The 22,175-nt window shown below is 37.9% G+C and overlaps 1 protein-coding gene across 2 annotated transcripts in view; it reads right to left on the bottom strand.

Annotated features, from left to right (window-relative positions):
• Positions 1-8,497: 8,497 nt before the first annotated feature.
• fut8a (fucosyltransferase 8a (alpha (1,6) fucosyltransferase)) overlaps positions 8,498-22,175 on the bottom strand; it is an 87,373-nt gene continuing 73,695 nt past the window's right edge. For both annotated transcript variants that reach the window (XM_058748952.1, XM_058748953.1), the window contains 5 exons: positions 20,021-20,258; positions 14,232-14,478; positions 12,276-12,452; positions 11,199-11,349; positions 8,498-9,909 (listed from right to left, as the gene is read on the bottom strand). In XM_058748952.1, the coding sequence (XP_058604935.1) occupies positions 9,577-9,909; positions 11,199-11,349; positions 12,276-12,452; positions 14,232-14,478; positions 20,021-20,258 (1,146 nt within the window). In that variant the 3' untranslated portion in view covers positions 8,498-9,576. The remainder of the gene's footprint in view (positions 9,910-11,198; positions 11,350-12,275; positions 12,453-14,231; positions 14,479-20,020; positions 20,259-22,175) is intronic.

The following is a 22,175-nucleotide window of genomic DNA, read 5'->3' as shown; positions in this document are numbered from 1 at the left end:
ACAAAAACCCACCAATTCACCATCTCAACAAATTAGAATATGATGACATGCCAATCAGCTAATCAACTGAAAACACATGCAAAGGTTTCCTGAGCCTTCAAAATGGTCTCTCACACAATCATGGGGAAGACTGCTGATCTGACAGTTGTCCAGAAGACAATCATTGACACCCTTCACAAGGAGGGTAAGCCACAAACATTCATTGCCAAAGAAGCTGGCTGTTCACAGAGTGCTGTATCCAAGCATGTTAACAGAAAGTTGAGTGGAAGGAAAAAGTGTGGAAGAAAAAGATGCACAACCAACCGAGAGAACCGCAGTCTTATGAGGATTGTCAAGCAAAATTGATTCAAGAATTTGGGTGAACTTCACAAGGAATGGACTGAGGCTGGGGTCAAGGCATCAAGAGCCACCACATACAGACGTGTCAAGGAATTTGGCTACAGTTGTCGTATTCCTCTTGCTAAGCCACTCCTGAACCACAGACAATGTCAGAGGCGTCTTACCTGGGCTAAGGAGAAGAAGAACTGGACTGTTGCCCAGTGGTCCAAAGTCCTCTTTTCAGATGAGAGCACATTTTGTATTTCATTTGGAAACCAAGGTCCTAGAGTCTGGAGGAAGGGTGGAGAAGCTCATAGCCCAAGTTGCTTGAAGTCCAGTGTTAAGTTTCCACAGTCTGTGATGATTTGGGGTGCAATGTCATCTGCTGGTGTTGGTCCATTGTGTTTTTTGAAAACCAAAGTCACTGCACCCGTTTACCAAGAAATTTTGGAGCACTTCATGCTTCCTTCTGCTGACCAGCTTTTTAAAGATGATGATTTCATTTTCCAGCAGGACTTGGCACCTGCCCACACTGCCAAAAGCACCAAAAGTTGGTTAAATGACCATGGTGTTGGTGTGCTTGACTGGCCAGCAAACTCACCAGACCTGAACTCCATAGAGAATCTATGGGGTATTGTCAAGAGGAAAATGAGAAACAAGAGACCAAAAAATGCAGACGAGCTGAAAGCCACTGTCAAAGAAACCTGGGCTTCCATACCACCTCAGCAGTGCCACAAACTGATCACCTTCATGCCACACTGAATTGAGGCAGTAATTAAAGCAAAAGGAGCCCCTACCAAGTATTGAGTACATATACAGTAAATGAACATACTTTCTATAAGGCCAACAATTCACTAAAATGTTTTTTTTATTGGTCTTATGAAGTATTCTAATTTGTTGAGATAGTGAATTGGTGGGTTTTTGTTAAATGTGAGCCAAAATCATCACAATTAAAAGAACCAAAGACTTAAACTACTTCAGTCTGTATGCATTGCATTTATTTAATACACGAGTTTCACAATTTGAGTTGAATTACTGAAATAAATGAACTTTTCCACAACATTCTAATTTATTGAGATGCACCTCTATCTATCTATCTATCTATAATGTAGCAGACACTTTTGTCTAACGCCACTAACAGTATATGTATTAGTGGGTCAGGTCAACTGAGGTTAAGTACTTTGCTCAAGGGCACAAGAGTGAAAGCTCAGAATAAACTCTTGCATGGATTTAACCTAGCTACACTCACTCAAAAGCCAGCCCAGATCATTAACCACTACAACACACCACCAGTCAAATCAGCCATTGTTTTTTGCTGTGCTAAGTGAGTTGACGTCCTATGTGCTCACCATTCTAAATTGACTTCAGCTAGTAAACATTGAGCATCACTGACAAAAAATAAACCAGCAGAAGACCTGAATGCCTGTTCCAGTAGCATTTATGTACTGAAGAGTGTGGAATAATCCCCCTCGGGATCCAATAAAGAACGTCTCACATCTCCTCCAGAGGTCTTTTCTTTCACCCATCATCCTTTCCAGCTTTGTTTACCTCTTTATCCAACTCATTCTTCTCCGCTGTCAAAAGTAGCACAGTTCCTCCATACACTTTTTCTTCCTCTGCTTTCACCACATATTTATTCAAGTGACAGAGAGTGACACCTTAATTACAGCAGATGACCTGCAGTCCCGGAGAGAGTAGCCACTCTTTCACACTCTCCTCTTCTCTCATTCACCAACTGCTGGACAAGGTCATGGCCAGTGCTCAGCCTTTTATAGTGTTTTTTTTTTTTTAACTAGTGGAGAATAGAGAGAATAATACAATTCTCTGGTTTTCACTAAAAGCTGAAACTGTGCCTCAAATATCTTTGACACATCATTTATTTTTATATAAAATTAAATTGCTTAATGTTAAAAATAAAATAAAATAAATAAATAAAAAACAATTTGAAATAAAACTATTAATCAAATAGTAAACAATTAATTTTGACGTAGTTTGTAATAAATCAATAATAATAAAATACTAATAAAGTAAAATGTTCACTTTATTTCCTTTACACTTTTTTTTTTCTGCGGACCCCCTATAGTGCCCACTTCACTTGAATTCCCCATGAATTAAAGTGTCTCAAGCTCAGAGGACTAAAGCAGCACTTCTAGGATGGTAAAAGAGATTATGAAGATGGAATATTGGTTGAACACTTGAATGAATGAAAAAAAAACATAGATCTATGTCTTGGCACATGCTGTCGCGCACACACGAGCGTACACAGTCCATTTAATGACAGCACAAATGACAGACAATTACTTCTTTTCAATGCAGAATTCTCCAAAAAGCTTTTAAAGTAACGGATTCCATCTGCTGTCTGATGTGGTTCAGTGATTTCTCATTTACGAAGCTGACGAAGTCATTTGTCATTTCAAAGCATCCATACGACTCGCCGCCAGTTGGCTGAGAGAAAGCGTGAGGGGAAGTTTCACCATTTAAAAGCTGCTGGGGTCACTGACATCATTTCCAGAAACGTCAGAGAATCTCTAAACTGCTTCATATGTATAATGAAGGTAAGTTTAGGACTGGTTTAGAAAGGGTTTGTGTCTGAAAAAAGCATGGAAACCTTTCATGTGTGGGCCTGTGAAACAAGTAGGCATTGCTATACTGTTTTGAAGACTGAATTGTAATTACACAATACATGGCAATTATCACAAATGTAGAGGTGCGTTTCTTCAACTTAGGGACTTTTATGTTCCAGGGGTCGATATTTATTAAAACTAACAGTTTTTTTTTGGTCTGTTTTATAAAGTTCAGATTAGGGATGCGTGATATTATCGGAACAATATCAGAATCGGCCGATAAAGGCTCAAAATGTAAACATCGGCATCTGCCCGATATGAAAAATTATGCCGATATGCCTTGCCGAGCAGTGTGCTCATTCTTGAAGCGAACTTTTGCCTAAATGATGATTAGATTCTCTATCTTGGATCGCCACATTTGAGAATGCAAAAACAGAAGGACGCGTCTAGTGTGAAATAATAAAAATTAAAGTAAAATACACAGATAACATTAACATTATTTATTAATAATCTTAATAAAACAGTAATTGATGTCATAAAATCACGAGTCTAATTTTATACAGTATATAAAGATTTATTCATTCTATTTTTTCAAACAGATTATGAAACTTATATATATTTTTATATAAAATATATTTATACAGCTTGTTTGCTTTAGATTTAGTTTGCTAGTGATTTTTCTATTGTTATTTTCAAAGTACTCTCATTATAAAAGGAACTTTGTTGTTTATATTGTTCTAACAAGTACGTTTTTGCACAAAACTAACCAAAATTAAAAAAGAATTTGTTTATAATCTCTGCACAGGAGAGACTTGGTGTTGTTTCCAAACAAAAGGAAATATGTCGGAATCGGCCAAAATTAATTGAAAAATATGGGCATTTTGGATATCGGCAAAAATCCAATATCATGCATTCCTACTTTAATTTACACATTGTGCCAGTCTCAGATTTTGAACTAATCAAACTAGCTTCACTATCTAACTATCTAAAAATAAAAATAACAAAAATAAAATAAATAAATGGTAACATCTAAATTGACTATTTTAATCAAGTAAAAATTGGTTGCCTGTAATTTTTACTTTTTTACTATACATATTTAATAAAATCCATCCTGAAAGCTTGAAACAATAACAGTCAACACAAAGAGTGCAATAAACACAAGCCATTTCAATATTTGTGTAAAATGATTTTAATAACGACCTTTTTTATTTTATGCCAAGATTATGTCATTTACAAATTTACGAATCTACCAAACCAAACCAAAGTTTTGTTTTGTTTTATGTAGTTGTTTAGCAAGGAGGCAACAGTCAGTAAAGAGCGACAAGTAAAAAGTAAATTGAAAAAATTTAATTGACGAATCAAAATTCATTTCTGTGGTAACTGACAGCATGTTACAGATGAGTATTTAAGCCCGGACGCTCCTTTAATCTGATTAGGTCAAGACCACACTACAAGACAGAAGGTCGTCACCCTACAAATGTTTAACACGTACGTTTCTTGTTTCTTGATTGTGGTTATGATCCTCAAATTCAGTTACCAGACATACTCACACATTTAGCTACATGTCAACAGACAATACGGATGAAGAGTTTGCTATTTATCAGCGTGAAATGAACTGAAAAATATATTTTTTAAAGTAAACGGCCCCGGTTTGACATTCCGACAGAAAATTTCTACATAAAAAACACTGACAAATTACTCAAGCCCACTTTTTGGTATTAGGCCTTCAGGCCTAGAAAGGCTTACCTTAAGCACACATTGACATTCAGTAACTGAGTCGTGATTGATTTAGGAAGAAATTATACTGTACCCTCTTCCCTTCAAATATCTATTCTATAGTCCTGCATCTAGAGCAGAAAAAGACAGATGGAGAGGGAGAGACGAGGAGTGGCTGTAAAAGTAAAGACGTTTAACGTGTGAAGAGATAAGAGCCGTGCTGCAATTTCTCGGCGTGTCGCGGCAGAGACGCAACCTCTTAATCACCCAAGCTATCAGATCAGCCCAGCTGCTAACAGCGCTAAAAGCCCAGACGTTAGAGGACCAGAACACGCTGTTGCAGCCAACATGCAAACTAATGCCAACGAGAGAGATAGAGGGTGACGTGGGGGTCTTTGGCAGTTAATTGAGGCTGCAGGCAGACAGGATGCTAATCATTCTAGAAAACCTATTCTAGAGGCAATTCTTCAATTCCTGCTTCTACAAATTGTTGCCCTTCATTGGAGCACTTCATCTCCTGCCTTCTTAAGAATTACAGCTGCTGTTTTGTAAATATCCAGTTCAGCTAAAGGGATAGTTTACGCAAAATTGAAACTTTGCCCACTTATTCACCGTTATGTCATTCCAAACCTGCTGTTCTTTCTTCTGTAACACACAAAAATACTTAATTGGCATAGTTTACTCTTATTGTTAGCATGTATTGATCTTACTGTGAACGATTCATCCATGCTCACTTTTCATTTTTAATCAAAATGTCATAATTGGATCTTTTGATTAAATGACTTCTCTTTGGCGATGTATAGGCCTACCAGATTTATCCAATCATTTCTTTTGCATAAACCAGTCCCTTTCCTCCATGCAAGCACACATTCAGATCTGCCTCAGAACCAAGTTACCGCCCTAAATATATATATATATATATATATATATATATATATATTTATGCCATGGTCTGTCTGAATACTCGATTCTGATTGGCTGGCAGGTGTTGATTAAATTTGTTTAACTGCACATACAGTTACAGTTGAATAGTAATACAGAGAAAATAACCGTCATTTTTAACGTCCCGGTCAAATATTGCAGCGCAAATATTATCAACATCTTTAATATGTGAATGCTGGCAAATGACCATGGCATACACGGGATAATCTACGGCTAGCTGTGCATTAAACGATTTGAATGCACTTCGCATATATTATTTATATAATAATCTGTTTCATGTAAGTTACAATATGGAAAAAGATCTGTTGCTATATACCACAACTATAATGCTAGAGAGGAATGATATCATTGGAATCACTTTCATTTTTTTCCAGGTGATGAATGACAAAAACATTGTTTGACAATCATAATCCATCCTGCTTTAAGAGCTTGAGCATTTAAAGCAGCAGATAACATAACAGCAGCTTGCACTTATGATAAACGGATGCTAATATAGTTATAGTTACCTTTATAATAATTGTTCTTGGTGTAAACGGGCCTTTATGGAATTCAATTTCTGTCTGTTCCTCACGCAAAATTATCACATGATTTCTATAATAATATGGGCCACTTTTATGAAACATTTAGGGATTTTTTGTACTTTTTGTTTGAGAGTCCCAATTCATTATATGGAAAAGAGCAGCATAAACATTTTGCTAAGTACCTTCTTTTGCTTCCACAGAAGAAAGACAGACATACATGTTTGGACTAACATAAGGACAGGAAAACGCTGACAGACTTGTAAATTATTCATGTCTAAGACATGTAATCTGCAAGACATGTTTACAGCAAGGCCCAATTTTATCTGTGCTGGAATCAGACCATAACACAGAGGAACCCAAGAGGCACCAGACAACAGATCCAGTCTTCTGATAGCAGTATTCATCTGAGAGCCTCCAAGAACAACATGACATCCTGCTGGGAGAGGGAGCTTATTTTCCTTTTTGTTATATTTTCGTAAGTGTATGCAGTTCATTGGTCAATTTAATAAATAATTGCAAATGGCAATTTCATTCAAATACCGTTCAGAGTGTGCTGTGGTTTAATTAATGAGAGCAGCGTGTGACCTGTGTTCAAGAACACCTCAGAGAAACGCACAGGCTGTTTAGGTCACCGCTGGGAACTCAGTTTCAGAGCTGTAATTTGGGCTACACTCACACACACGTACATCTGATTTGTAATTAATTGTTGACAGGACTGAAAATCTCATCCCTCCATGGTACTAAAATTGCACATGGTGGCACATGTAAACCCATGTTTGCTTTGTTAACAGGGTGGTGACTTTTGCTATATTTAGCCTATATGGTGCTAACATTATCTATACCTTAACCCTACACTGATATCATATTTGTGACCCTGGACTACAAAACCAGTCTTAAGTCGCTGGGGTATATTTGTAGCAATAGCCAACAATTGTATGGGTCCAAATTATCGATTTTTCTATTATGCCCAAAATCACTAGGATATTAAGTAAAGATCATGAAGATATTTTGTAAATTTCCTACCATCCGTAGATATATAAAAACTTAATGTTTGATTAGTAATATGCATGGCTAAGAATTTCATTTGGACAACTTTAAAGGCAACTTTCTCAATGATTTTTTTTTTTTTGCACCTCAGATTCCAGATTTTTAAATAGCCTAGTTGTATCTCTGACAAATATCGTCCTATCCTAACAAACCATACATCAATGGAAAGCTTAATTCAGCTTTCAGATGATGTATAAATCTTAATTTAAAAAAAAAAATGTACCCTTATGACTGGTTTTGCTGTCCAGGGTCACATTTTATCATATAACATATGCACTTCTAGGCCAGGGGTTTTCAAACAGTAAAAGTTCATTACCATTTTATTCTGCCTTCAAACATGAGTGGAAATTATTTTATTATACCGACAGATAAAATTAAGTAAAAAGAAACCGTGTTGGCTACTTAATAGAAATGGAATATTTCCATATTACACATATTAATAATATTACGTTTTTAACAGCATAAACGAGTGTGTTTTAGTAAAAAGCCGTCTTTAAAAGTGTGGCTGTGGAAACAAAAAGTTTTAACAGACCTGGCTGTTTTAGGTCTCTCAGACTGTCATGCTCATACAACAGCAGTTCTCGCCATATCACTTGACAGTGACCAGAGTAAATATCAAAAATGGCGACCACAGAAGGTTTGCTGTTATTTATTTATTACCTGAGTGTAGCGCGCAGCATTTGGCTCAGGCAAAGACTACAGGCCTGGCGAGTGGATCTCTTCTTAGCACAGCTAACACAGCGACGGGATCCAAAATAACCTGCTGGATGTCACGCAGATGTAGCCTCAAATGTCGCGCAACTTTGTGCCACGAAGAGCGACTCTCGCATTGCATTTCATGTAGACAACTATCGCTTAATATGGGTCCGTTCACACATCACAGATTTATCGACTGTGCGATTGTGAGTCCTGTCAGTTATAAAGTTGGTGCGATTATAAAATACGGATGCGACTCTCGTTTACAGTATGAACGGTGTGTAAACACAACAGAACTGAAAAAAATATTCTGCTACTGTGAATACAGTCGAAATATAAAAATGGACATTTTTTACACCTATAGCCTATCTTGAATTTTGTTAGCATTTTACTGAGGTGAAAGTGAGGGTCTACTCAGTGGCTGCAAATTCCTTCAAAAACACTTAAGGGTTTTCAGAGGAATTATAAAACTGGCCCAAAACTAACAATGTCAAGCTGTGTCAGCTCAATAATGAAATAATAATTAAAATCTACTAATCTATTCTAATTTCAATGAAACACTATGGGACTCCCCAATTTGTGTCCTGCAGCCCCTCCTCAGTTTGAACACTGTTGAATATAGCCTTATAAGGTTGAACTCAATTGTTCTTAAAGAACAGCCAGCACACACAAAATTAAAATACAGACAGAAAGCCAATTTGGCTGATCAAGTTTATTTGATCTGCTTACCAAAGACAATGCCCGCAAACATAAAACAATGAACAACTCCTTCATGATTAACTAAAATTTATAATGACAGCAAGTGTCATTGTTACCATAATTATTCTTTCTCTTATCATCATCATCATCATCATCATCAATAATAATATTAGTATCATTTTCTTCATATTAAGTGACATTTTCTTATCTGTTTTGTATTTTAAAATGTAATAACATGAAATGGTTTCTTAAAAAACATGATGGACACATGGCTGTGGATAAGACACTAAGTGGAAAGGAGGGGAGGAGTGTAAATCTGCGTGGAAAGGCTGGTCCGTAAGGCTCCAGAGTCAAAACTCGTCCCGTAAAAGTGAGTCAATCGCCCTGATAGGCACCGTTTTCCAATCCGCACACACACGCGCACACACACACACACACACACACACACACACACACACACACAAACACATGATAAACCTTACAATGAAAATAAAAACAGCATAAGTCACATTTAAAAGCACAGTATGGCAGTGGAAATTAATAGCTCATGGGTGTGAAGAGGAGTGTCAGTTGGCGAAGCGATGGCATGAGAGAAACGAGTTGAGTGAGGCTAGAGTAAAGGATGCCATCATTGTGCACAAGGAGGTATAAGAGCATAGGAGGACGAGAGTAACCCAGGTTTATGATTCCTTTGTCATGATCAGTTTGGAGTTGCAAAGTCACTTCTTCCAGTTGTGTTCTTAAATTAACATATTCAGTTCCCTTCATTACCCGGAGATTAATTAGAAAGTACCTACAGTACAGTGCCTTCCATTTCTGTTGCCTTGAGTTCATCCTCTTTGTTTTTTGTCTTCCACAACCCTGATTGCCATTTCAGGGGGACTCAAAGTTCAAGCACCAGATTTAGGAAGGTGTCCCAAAACCCTGTGAAGAACCCCTAGACAACACACACACAGACACACCTACACGAACACATTCATACACACTCACACGCAAAGTGCATTCCCCATCCGGGTGGTCCAGGGTTTCCTCATTTCATAAACAAAGAGTATTTGCGCTGTTTTTGTCTCAATCTACGGCTTTTTAAGAAGTTTGTCCGCTTCTGGGTACGTGGGATACTTCACTGTCTCAATCTTCTCTTTGACTTTATAGGAGGGGTAGAGGCCGGTGCGGCCTGTTTTGCGGTTGATTCCCTTGGAGTATCCATCCCAATGGTTGCCTGCAACACCGATCACATCTCCATGCTCAAGCGGGATGTCGTCGCTATTGCGTGGTTGGTGCGGGTAGATAGCGATCTGGTTGTGGGCGTTCTGCCCACCGAAGTAGTAGATGTCATCGAGGGAATAGAAGAAGGAGGAGGCGTCCGGGTGGAGAGTCTGCATGATCTCGTAGGCCACTCGACACACCTGCGCACAATGGAAATGAAAACAAAGACACGTTCACAAGCTGCTTTCGAGCTGAATCTTCAGAGCAAAGTGGAGTTGAGAGGATACGCAGGTGCACCTGACAAAGATGAATGGACTTTACAATGGTTAAGTGCTACTCATGAAAAGTGAAAAGTGAAGATTAAGGACTATTAGAACAAAGTAACCACAGACTGCTCATGAACAGTCTACACAGCTTGCGGCACATAAAAATATCAAGATTTCAGTGCTTGGATCTGACTGACTGGCCTTTCTGGGAGTTTTTAATCAGTCTGTCAAAAAACAAAGTCTGTCAAAAAAAAAAAACAGCTGGACGTGCTGTACGATTTTGATGGTTCTTTACGATTGTTGATAAGTCTACAACAGGGGTAGCGAACCCTGCTCCTGGAGGGCTACCGTCCTGCAGAGTTCAGCTCCAAACCTAATAAAACACCAGAACTTGGTAAACAAAGTTTTCAGGGTTACTTGAAAATAACAGGCAGGGTGGAGCAGGTTTTGAATTGAACTCTGCAGAAACGTAGTCCCTCCAGGAGCAAGGTTGGCTACCCCTGCTCTACAATATGACTTGAGTGAGATCTTGTTTAGAAGTTTTGTTACACTGTGACATCCACATATTTTATGTCAAAGTACAATATATATTGTAGCAAAAACTTTGGTCCCAATCGTCCTGTTGAAAACTGCGACTTAGAAGATTGAACATAAAGGCAATTAGTCTTCTGCCAATGAATATGTCACACTAAACAATCAAATATTGGTGATCTGTAATATATAAATATTATTTAATATAATTGATTTTGCCGGCCAAAATCAACAGCCAAAAACTGCACAGTTGTGAAGTGGGCGATTCCTGGCCAAAATAAATGGGCCAGACTTTCAGCCGATAGTAAAAAATGTGGATCTGCAGACATCAAGTCTGGCATGAAAACTTAAATTACAAACCACAAAGTCTGCATTGTACCACAGAGTACTTGTGAAGAATATGAGTCTATCCATAAAAAGCTAAAGTTTAACAAAGTAAACTCTAGAAGAAAGAAATGACCGAAAACCCTAAAGCAAATCCCCAAAAGAATGTTTTAAAAAAAGTAACAAAAAGAAATGAAGGGTGGTCGAACAATCAAGTCTTAACCCCATAGAAATGCTGTGGGAGGTTTGGGAACTTCATGCAAAAAAAAATAAATAAATAAAAACTCACGTAAGTGCAAAAAGGGACAAAAAGTTAGTGTAGGAGACGAACAGAACAAAAACTTCTACAAAAGTGGGTCAAACTGTACCTGTGAAGAGAAGGTGCACACTAAGTAGTTGGTCCTGGAGAGGAAGTGGATATCCAGGATGACTCCTCTCAGAGAGTTTTCAGTGTAGCGGTTGTGCAGCCCAGCCGACCATGAAATAGAATTATCACTAATAAATTCATAATCAGGATACCTGTACACAAACAAAAAACAAAAATGGGTTAAAAGGTCCTCCCTGACAGCACTTCTCTTGCTGTGTTCCAATGCCTGCTCTGCTGTCTAACTTAGGCATCATTTCAGGCACGTTCATGATGTCAAGGCTTTTCCAAACAGAGGGCAGCACTGAATGCCTCATTTGCCGATAAAGGAATCCCAGAATGCACTACATGCTCAAATTTTCTTATAAGCTGGTGGAAGGAGAATGGGAATTGAACAAATGAATACAAAATTGGTTTATTTAATTAAAAAGTAACAATATCACCGAAAATATGTGCGCTTTGTATTTATTTATTAGAGAATTGAGCTATTAGCATAGCAACATGCTAACGTCAGACTCTGAAATGAACTGTAACCGTTCACATCAAGAACAACTTGTAAAAATAACTACTGTATGCAGATAACTATATTAGCATTCACACTAACACATAATGCTGCGTTTTTTATAAGCGCGTACTGCAATTATGTCATCTGCCATTTCGAATGCTCCAGCTGTTTAAAGTAGGGTGGATTTTTATTCTTGGTTTTGTTCTTTATCAGCTGAAAAAAAAAAATTTTTTTTGAAAGCGATTCCAATGATATTATTCCTCTGTCGTCGTCACTGTTATAGCTGTGGTGTGGATTATTCTCAGAATTAGAATAAATATTAACACTTTTGTTATAATTATCGTCCTTGGTGTGAACTAGAAAGTCATTGCCTTAAGTGTTTCATTTCAGTCACTTGATGATGTTCCATGTTGGTTCAAACTTAGGGTATTAACGATTCTAAGATAGCTTCTTATTATTTTTGTCTAACATTTTCCAGTTAATTACCTAAAGGTCCTTAAAAGAAGATAAATTCAACTCCTAAGCAACACAGCATGAGATATTAATGTTTTCATAGACTGTATAAAGTGTACTCACTTAGTCTTGGCCTCCTGCAGTAGAGAGGGGTCATCAGTGGCGAGGTAAACTCGTTTCTTGTCCACATGCATGCGCTGGGCCAGACTCTGGTAGTGGTCCTCAACATGCGCCATGTACTCTTCTATGGGGTGGAATGCTGCCTCTGTCCCTACCTTATCTGTCCGGCGCACATGCACCCTGGAGAGAAGAGCAATACCTGGGTCAGCCTGATTGTGTGCGTCCATGTGAGAAAGGGATTCAAGGTCGACAAAGAACAGGAAAAAATACAGACCAGCAGAATAAAATTTCATTCTATTTTTTTAAACAGATGTTTAAAGGTTTTGCGCTTTGGGGTGCCGATTTTCTGAAAATGCCAACCATTATGTGTCTATGTGTGAGTGTAAAGATGGGCGGCTGAATAAAGAGATGGCAGAAAGTAAGAATGGTGTGTGTGAGAGAGATAGAGACAGAAAGATGGCTGTGAGTGGTTGAGCTCCCAGTAGAGAGCAAAGTGGGTGTAAGTGGAGATTGATTGTTGGAGCAGTGGTGGTTTGTGTGAAAGGGTCTCCCTCCTCCTTTTCTCCCCCTCCCTCCCTCTCTTTCTCACACATAAATACATTCAAAACCTATCAGTATTCAAACTTGAGGTTTTCAAACCTCAAGCTTGAGGTTTACATCAGACACATGCTGAGTTCAGCCTGTTGGGTCATTTTATTGGGATGTTTTTTAATATTTTTACCCAGGTGCCGTTTTTTTTTAACCCAAATGCTGGGTTTAGCCTGTTGGGTCATTTTATTGAGTTATTTTAAATATTTTTTTTACCCAGGTCCTGGGTAGTTTTTCTATAACTAAGTTGCTGGGTCATTTTTTTTCTTCCCAACCACTGGGTTAAGCCTGTCTCCAAAGAAACAACCCAGCTGCTGAGTTACAGTCAGAGCACAGGCTTTTTGAGTCCTTTACAGGAGACAGTGGTTCTCAGCGCTGCCGATTTGGTGCACTTCTACAGCGAAATAAAGCTTTGTATGCATTTTATTTCATTTATAAAGTCTTTACTGTGCTGTAAATTGTATTATTTTATGCAATGCAACATAAGGACGAGATGTCAGTCAGCAGTGGTCGTTTCGCATGATGGAAATGCCTTTTTGAAGTTCGCAGTTCCCCTGGCGAACAGCAGCCCATCACTGGCTCAGATTTTGGCGACACATAAAAAAGCACTATTTCTGTAAAAAGCGATTACAGAGAACGGTTGAATACACTTAAATTAAATGTAAATGTTAATGTGTAACTGTTAAATTTTTTATGTCTAAAATGCTTGTTAAACGAGTTTAAATGTATGTAATATTGTAAACTATGCTGTATTCACCCAAATAAATTCAATTTGTCTTGTATTTTGTCCATGTGTTTTTGCTTAATAATAAATAATCATGTTTTGGTTATTGCTGTTGCCTCTAGTAATACTGTGTGTGATTTTTAATTTCCAGCCCATTTTAAGCCAGCAATATAATAATTTTTAAACAATAGTTGACTTAAATAAAACAACCCATCATGCTGGGTAAAAACATTTAACCCAACCAGCTGGGTCAAAATAACCCAGCATGTGTTCTGTCCAATATTTACGCAGCACTGGGTTGCCAAATAACCCAAGTTGGGTTGTTTTTAACCCAGCATTTTTTTTAAGAGTATAGCCGTAAACCCACACATTGGCTAATTTCCATTTACTTCTATTGTTTCTATACGAACTTATGTCCATTTTTATCCCCTAAAACAAACAAACAAATAAATAACATAAAACTAAATTTTATATATAAATTAATTATTTAAAAATTTTAATAGATTTTTTTTTTTTATTAAATAATATAGTAAGTAAGCAAAGTACATTCTGTCTCAGAAAGCTCCACTAATAAAATACAGTGAAACATGTAGCAACTGAGTGGTTTTAATGGGCTGATGTGATGCTTTGATGTGTAATGTCCTCACCCTATAATGGGGTGCTTGAAGCCCAGCTTGGCGGTGGCCTCTTGCATTTCCTTCATCAGCCAAGCCTGAGGACGGATCAGGTACTTGACAAACTGAGACACCCACCACACAGGTGGGTCTCCATGAAGTCTCTGAAGCCGGTCCGCAAGGTCTTCAGGGATAGCCAGGGGCAAGTATGGGGGACGAGGGTGCAGGCTGTCCACGATGGGCAACTCGATAACCTGAACATCCCGATCGTTTGCTTCGCCTACAGACAATGCACAAGAGAATGAGCATAAAAAAATAAAGGAATGGACTGTAAATTGGCCCAACATGCTTTTACAATATGAGATTAATTTACAATTATCAAGTCAATAAAGCTTGACGGAGGAGCTGCTCCCACAGAATAGAGCACGGGGGCTGAAAACACGAGAGCAGGAGAGGAAATAAAAGACAACCTTAGGCCAGAAACATAATACACGTAGGTATGAAAACTGATACAAATGCTTGGCGAATACATTAAAAGCAGGCGGCAATCTGTGCACACTTTACATTACATTAACGCCTTTGGCAGGCAGTTGTATCCAAAGTGACTTACAGTGCTTTCAAGGTGTACATTTTGCTAGTGAATATACGCCATATTCTTCAAGCATGTTCTAGTATTAGCGTGGCAGCAACAAACCTCAAGGGGGTGAGATGATGGAGTTCCCTTCAAATGTCTGTGCCATTACACTGGATGTGTTATTATGTGCGTACATTCATATACAAGAGCATGTTTCAGCCCTTAGGGATGCACAATATACTAAAAGCCATAGTGGTGTTGGCCAATATGTGTGTTAGAGATGCGCATATGAGCTCAAACGTCACACGAATCAGCTGCTTCAAATAAATGATCCGCCCGCCACCCACCCGCACCAACATTTTTCTCCGATTTAGATAACCGACCCGCACCCAATCGTCACATTACAATGATTCTAATTAGACTAATTCTTAGTTTTGCATGATGATATGATGAATGGATGGTTCATTTTTAACAGCAGATTCAGTGACGTGAGCGCTGATCTGCGCATCACTGCACACGTCTGCGGTGCGTTACGGCTTTGATGGCCACTGGAGCTGATCGTGACCACTCAGTCAGTGCTTGTGTTTATACCAGCTGCGCTGCCGCACATTTCTGGAGCGTCCCAGAATCTTGTGGTCTCTCGAATACAGTTGCTAATAAAACGTTGTCGGAGCAAGTAAGGGGGTAACGGTAATATAGGCTAATACACTGATAATAGGCTGCTTTTAAATGAACCTTTAATTATAAAACAAAAGTTCTTTGGCCAGATAGCCTACACTTTCTCAATTGCAGAAACACAGGCTTTACACCCTTCAAACTTTATCTGGAATGTCACTGTATCTGTCACTGCAACTTCCCGAACAGGCGAGAACACACAAAAATGAAATTTTTTTTGCATCACTAATGATTTATCTCCCTTCAAACCCACCCACAATTAATTAGAATGTATTTTTTTATTACCCACCCGACCCACAGATTACACACGGAGCCCGTGTGCGTGTGTGTGTGTGTGTGTGTGTACTTGTTTTTGACATTGTGGGGAATTGAGAGAAAAAAAATAGCAAATAATGTTTATCTGAAAGTGTAACAATGAAAACTGTAAGTAGCTTTAGGGTTAGGGGATAGAAAATATTGTTTGGTCAGTATAAAAGTAATAAAACTCTATGGAAAGTCCCCACAATTCACAGAAACAAATGTGTGTGTGTATTTGTGTGTGTGTGTGTGTGTGTATGTGTATAGGCTATATACAGTATCTCACAAAAGTGAGTACACCCCTCACATTTCGGCAACCATTTTAGTATATATTCTCAAGGGACAATTCTATAGAAATAAAACTTGTATATATTTTAGAGCAGTCAATGTGCAACTTGTATAGCAGTACAGATTTACTGTCCTCTGAAAATAACTCAACATACAGCCATTACTGTCAAAAAAGCTGGCAACAGAAGTGAGTACACCCTACGTGAAAACAGCTATACGTCGTTTAACCATGCAAAGCCACATGTCCTATTCATCATGTTCATGTTTTTGTCTGCTTGACAGGACTATACAAATTTGTGTATCTTGTATTAGAGCAGTTAAAATTTGGTGCTTTGAGTACAATTCTCTCATACTGACCACTGGATGTTCAACATGGCACCTCATGGCAAACAACTCTCTGTGGATTTGAGAATTAGAATTACAGTTACAGTACAGTGGGCAGTGGCATACAGAGGATTTCCAAGACGGGTCTCACTCGGAACAGGCCTCGCAAGGGTCGATCAAAGAAGTTGAGTCCTTGTGCTGTGAGTCAGGTGCAGAAGCTGGCTTCAAAAAACAGACGCATGGGTGCCAGCATTGCTTTAGAGGTTGCAGAAGTGGAAGGTCAGCTTGTCAGTGCTCAGACCATATGCCGCACACTGCAACAAGTCGGTTTACATGGCCGTCATCCCAGAAGGAAGCGTCTTCCGAAGCTGGCTTACAAAAAGCCTGCAAACAGTTTGCTGAACACAACCCGTCCAAGAGCATTAATTACTGGAACCATGTCCTGATGAGACTAAGATAGATGAGGCTGATCTGATGAGGCTCAGATGGTGAGGAGTACCAAGAAAATTGTGTCTTGGCTACAGTTAAGCATGGTGGTGGTAGCATCATGGTCTGGGGCTGCATGAGTGCTGCTGGGGAGCTGTGGTTCATTGAGGGAAACATGGATTCCAACATGTACTGTGACATTCTGAAGCAGAAGATGATGCCCTCCCTTCAGAATCTGGGCCAAACGGCAGTTTTCCTACATAATAACGACCCCAAACACACTGCCAAGATGACAACTGCCTTGCTGATGAAGCTGAAGGTGAAGGTGATGGAGTGGCCAAGTATGTCTCCAGACCTGAACCCTATGGAGCACATGTGGGGCATTCACCATGCGTCTAACATCCAGCAGCTCCGTGATATCATTATGGAGGAGTGGAAGAGGATCCCAGCAACAGCCTGTGCAGCTCTGGTGAATTCCATGCCCAGGAGGATTAAGGCAGTGCTAGATAACAATGGTGCCCCTACAAAATATTGACACTTTGGACACAGTTTTGACATGTTCACTTAGGGTGTACTCATTTTTGTTGCCAGTTATTTGGACATTAATGGCTATATGCTGAGTTATATTTAGAGGACAGTAAATTTGCACTGCTATACAAGCTACACATTGCCTACTCTAAAATATATCCAAGTTTCATTTGCGTAGTATTGCCCTTGAGAAGATATACTAAAATTGTGAGGGGTGTACTCACTTTTGTGAGATACTCATATATATATATATACGTATACACACACACACACACACACACATATATATATATATATACAGTATATACACATACATAAATATGTATACACACACACACACACACACACACACACACACACACATATATATATATATATATATATATATATATATATATATATATATATTTGATGCCTAAAATTAAATTTACATATATATGCACATTACATTGGCGGTTGGCAGAATGAGGAATATATGCTCATTACATTAGTGGCTGAAACACTCAAGATCCGGATCAAAAGGCACTAACTATTGAAAAATCCATATTGTTCAACCACTAGCATCAAGTAATGGAAAAAAATGTTATCAGGGAAAAATGTCTTCAAAGAGACTGTGCGTGCCAGGTTTAAATTATTCCTTATGCAGCATTAAATGCTAAAAAGTATTTTTCACACAAAGAAGTGTTGGAGAAACTCCCTAGCCATTCTTATATAACCTTGCTGTTAGGCTCTTTGCACGGGGATGAGGTTTTTCCAGCCCAGCACCCCTCATTGCACTGATAAACAAAATAACTCTCTCTCTCTCTCATCCTCATTAGAGCAGCAAGAGAATCTAAATTACATCTTGTCCTTGCATCCTGATGAATAAATTGAAGGGGGGGGCTTCAGGGGAGGAAGCTTCTTTATTATTTTTAATTCATGCTATCTGTGCGCGTGTACTGCTGAAGTGACACTGATTCATTTTAATGCTGCACGTGTTTGGGTGTGCATGTTGCTGGGGGTATTTTCTCTAAACGCCAGCAGGATTATCTTGAAGGATTTGGTCTGCCCTTTGACCCCATGCGTGTCATAACTAGAGGCATTAACAGGGTTATGTTATGTACATTATTGAGAACCGTCTCCTGAAAGCTCCACTACAATTAGGCTGAATTCATTTGGGCACCATCAGTATGTGCGTAAATTAAGAGAATCCAAGATGTTAATGCTAATGTGTGAAAACTGATGGCATGGCGTTACCAATACCAAGGTCATGGGTTCAGTTCCCAGGGAATGTGAAAAGCAGTGAGTCCCGGCCCACTCCGAGCTCAGTCTTGAATATATTGTAAGTCGCTTTGGATAAAAGTGCCTGGCAAATGCATAAATGTAACGTAATGAGTTGGAATACCATGTTTTATATATCTCGCTTGCTCAGTCTCCATCTCTGTCAATCTCGCTGGTCCATGGAGTGCAGAAACTCAGGCTTTAGGGCGAACTAAGAGAGATTGTGTCCTCTGGGAGGAAAGAATGATGGGAAAGCGCTGCTTTGTTTTGAGGTCATTTCTTTCATGTTTTAAAGGCAGCCTCTACTTCCTCTCCGCTTTGCTTTTAGAGCACAGCAGGTTCACTCCAGCTGTAGACAGACTCCTCTGAACACTGGGTTTAGCCTATTAGACAGACTCTTACACTGGGCCAGTGTATAGAAAAATAACCATTGGTATGTTTCCCAAATGAACATTTTAAAAATGTCCATTATCGAATAAATGTTTGCGAATCTGTTGCATTTATGAAAAACAATCAACTGACCATTTCTCAGATTGACATTATTAACAAGCAAAATGTCAAAAAATAATATGTACTGAGCAAAAAAAAAAGGAAAAATATTAAATTTTATAAAATAAAGTGCATCCTTAATCTCAACTCAAGAAAAAAAACAGATGAAGTGTGAAAAATGGATATTCAGTAAACATTTAATAGTGCTATTAAATTCATGTTTTAAAGATGCATGAACAATAAACTATCTAGTATCAGCTAATATATCCAATGCAATTATATATATATATATATATATATATATATATAAAACTCTAATATCTGCTGATAACCAGTATACTCTGCATTCATAAATATACTAGAGGCTTTGCAAAAAATATGTTATTGAAGTATGAGAGAACGCAAACTTCTGCTGAATAAGTAATGAATGAAGAGATAATTCATAGCTAATTTACACATATTAAACCACAGTTCAAAAGTTTGGTGTCAGTAAGATTTCTAAAAAAATAAATTATTACTTTTATTTAGAAAGTACACATTAAATTGATCAATAGTAACAGTATTTATATATTTAAAATTTTATTTTAAATAAATGCTGCTCTTTTGAGCTTTCTATTCATCAAAGAATCACAGTTTCCACAAAAATGTAAAGCAGCACAACTGTTTTTAATGTTGATAATAATAAGAAATGTTTCTTGAGCACCAAATCAGGATATTAGAATGATTTCTGACGCATCATGTGACACTGGAGTAATGGCTGCTGAAAATTTAGCTTTGCCATCACAAGAATGAATTACATTTTAAAATACATTAAAAACAGAAATTGTAATACTATTTAAAAATAATCCCAAACTTTTGAAAGGCAGTGCAATTCTAAATGATAAAAACAGCTGGTTTAATTCTAAGGGTCAGAAAAAGGGGGATAGATTTGATAGATTTGAGGGACATGTGTGTTACTGACCAGACCAGTGTCCAGTGGAGGCCCCCGTGCGGTCAGTGCAACTCTCGCTGACGGGTTTAAAAACAGTCTCCCATCCGCCGGTGGCATAGCGCCAGTTCTGCGACTCCAGTATGAGGGTGCGCTGTGTGCCATAGGCAATCATGAAGCAGTAGACCACATGATGCAGCTGGCAGCCGTAACCACAGCCCTTATTGATGTTACACACCAGCTTGCGAGCCTTGCTGCAGTCCTGAGGGTTCTGCAGATACAGATCAGTAGAGAGAGAGAGGACTGAAGAGTTTTCTACACATTCAGTGGACACTTTTGGACAAAGAATTCACATCTGAATTTCATTACATGAGTGGAAATACAGTTTGAGGCTGCTGTATATGGCATTGTTATAGTTCAGCAGGTTCCTTGATCTGCTCGATGTCAAAAACAGCACATGAATTTGCATTTGACAGCTCAAGTGTGACTTCTGTACCGTGCTGCTCATGGAGACATTTGTATTATACATCTTTCGAGACCACCAGGAAGATAAAAACATGATAGAATACAAAAACAAAAAAAAAAAAAAACCCAGAGAGAACAAGATTTGTCAAGGTTTTTGAAACTCTCCAATCATCTCACGCATGAAAATATTTTTAGTATGTGCTGGAGGAAATGATAAATTTGGCTCTGACAACAGAAGAATATAATGTCTGAATGATCTTGGCTGGATGAAAGAAGACGAAACAAACAGGACGGAAAATGGTCCCTCCATCTATCGCTGTTTCGCTTGTACTGAGACAATAGAGAGGCGAATGACTGGAGTAAAGAGAAAGAAAGGAGCAAGAGAGAGAGCACTGTAGATAGGAGATGGATGACAGCAGTGTAGTGAGACAGACAGAAGACTGTCATTTCTCATAAGAGACACAGCTTCTTTGTTATCAACCTGTCTGTCTCTCACACACAAAGTAAAATACACTCCATCACTTTAATCACACTCCAGCTCTCATTACCGCTCTAACCTGTCTCTCTGATGGAGAGCACTGACACAAAGCTATTAGTCAAAGTTAACATAGTACTAGTCGCACAAAAGTTTTCCCCTAGGCCAAATGAGTAGGTTATAATACAGAGCAGTGTTTCCCAATCTTTGTGTGACCCATCAGTAAGGCCAAATACCGATCATCAACATCAAAAATCAAAATGGGCTTCTTTTGCCTCATAATACACTGGTTTTATGTAGCATTATTATTAGGATTAATTAAAATGGCAATAATGAATAACAATGATTCACATTTGATGACTTTTGAGACATTTAATGGGATACATATGAGTAATGTATTACTGCAATTAGCCTCAACATTTTAATATGATCAATAAAATCAATTAAAATCAAATTTAAAAAATCAATAAAATGATAAATAGATTTTTTTTTTAATTCAGTGATGAAATCTTATACAGTATATATATATATATATATATATATATATGTTTTTATATTTTTGAAAGGCTCTTAAGCTCACCAAGGATGCATTTATTTGATTAAAAATACAGTAAATAACAGTGATATTGTGAAATATGATTACAGTTTAATATAACTAAAAATATAGGATTATGTTTGAAATGTTTTCACATTTTCATGAAAAACACTGCTTGTATGATAAATTTATTTTTAGAAATTCTCAATTTAGAAAACAGAATAAGGGGCAACACAAACATTCTTCCATACTCTTATTTTTCTATACTTATCCAGGACTGGAAATGACTAAAATCAAATTCCAAACTTTTCCATACTGTGTATGAATCCTGACTCTAACTTACAGACCCCAGACCTTGAAACGGTATATGGATATATAACTGGAAAAAATGGGAATTTTCTGTATTAAGATGACAGTAAATAAACAGACAATTTAATTTTTGATTATTTCATAACAATAGTTTATCACAAAAAAAAAAAAAACACTCGTTCACACAAGTCATTCGAATTCTAACTGCAGCTAAATCCATATTTAATGTTTTTGTGAATGAGGAGTGTCCATTTTGGCATTTATCTCATTTGGCTAGCTTCTACTGAATGACTTGAATGACAAATGAATTTCCACCTACTGTAGAGTTTGATTGGACGTATGGCCTAGAGCTTTAAAGTAAATGATATTGAAAGCCTGTTAATAACTAAGCCTATTAATTAAAA

The sequence above is a fragment of the Onychostoma macrolepis genome, chromosome 17 (genome assembly GCF_012432095.1).
Source record: "Onychostoma macrolepis isolate SWU-2019 chromosome 17, ASM1243209v1, whole genome shotgun sequence".
NCBI lineage: Eukaryota > Metazoa > Chordata > Actinopteri > Cypriniformes > Cyprinidae > Onychostoma > Onychostoma macrolepis.
This window is presented reverse-complemented; position numbering and strand designations above follow the sequence as displayed.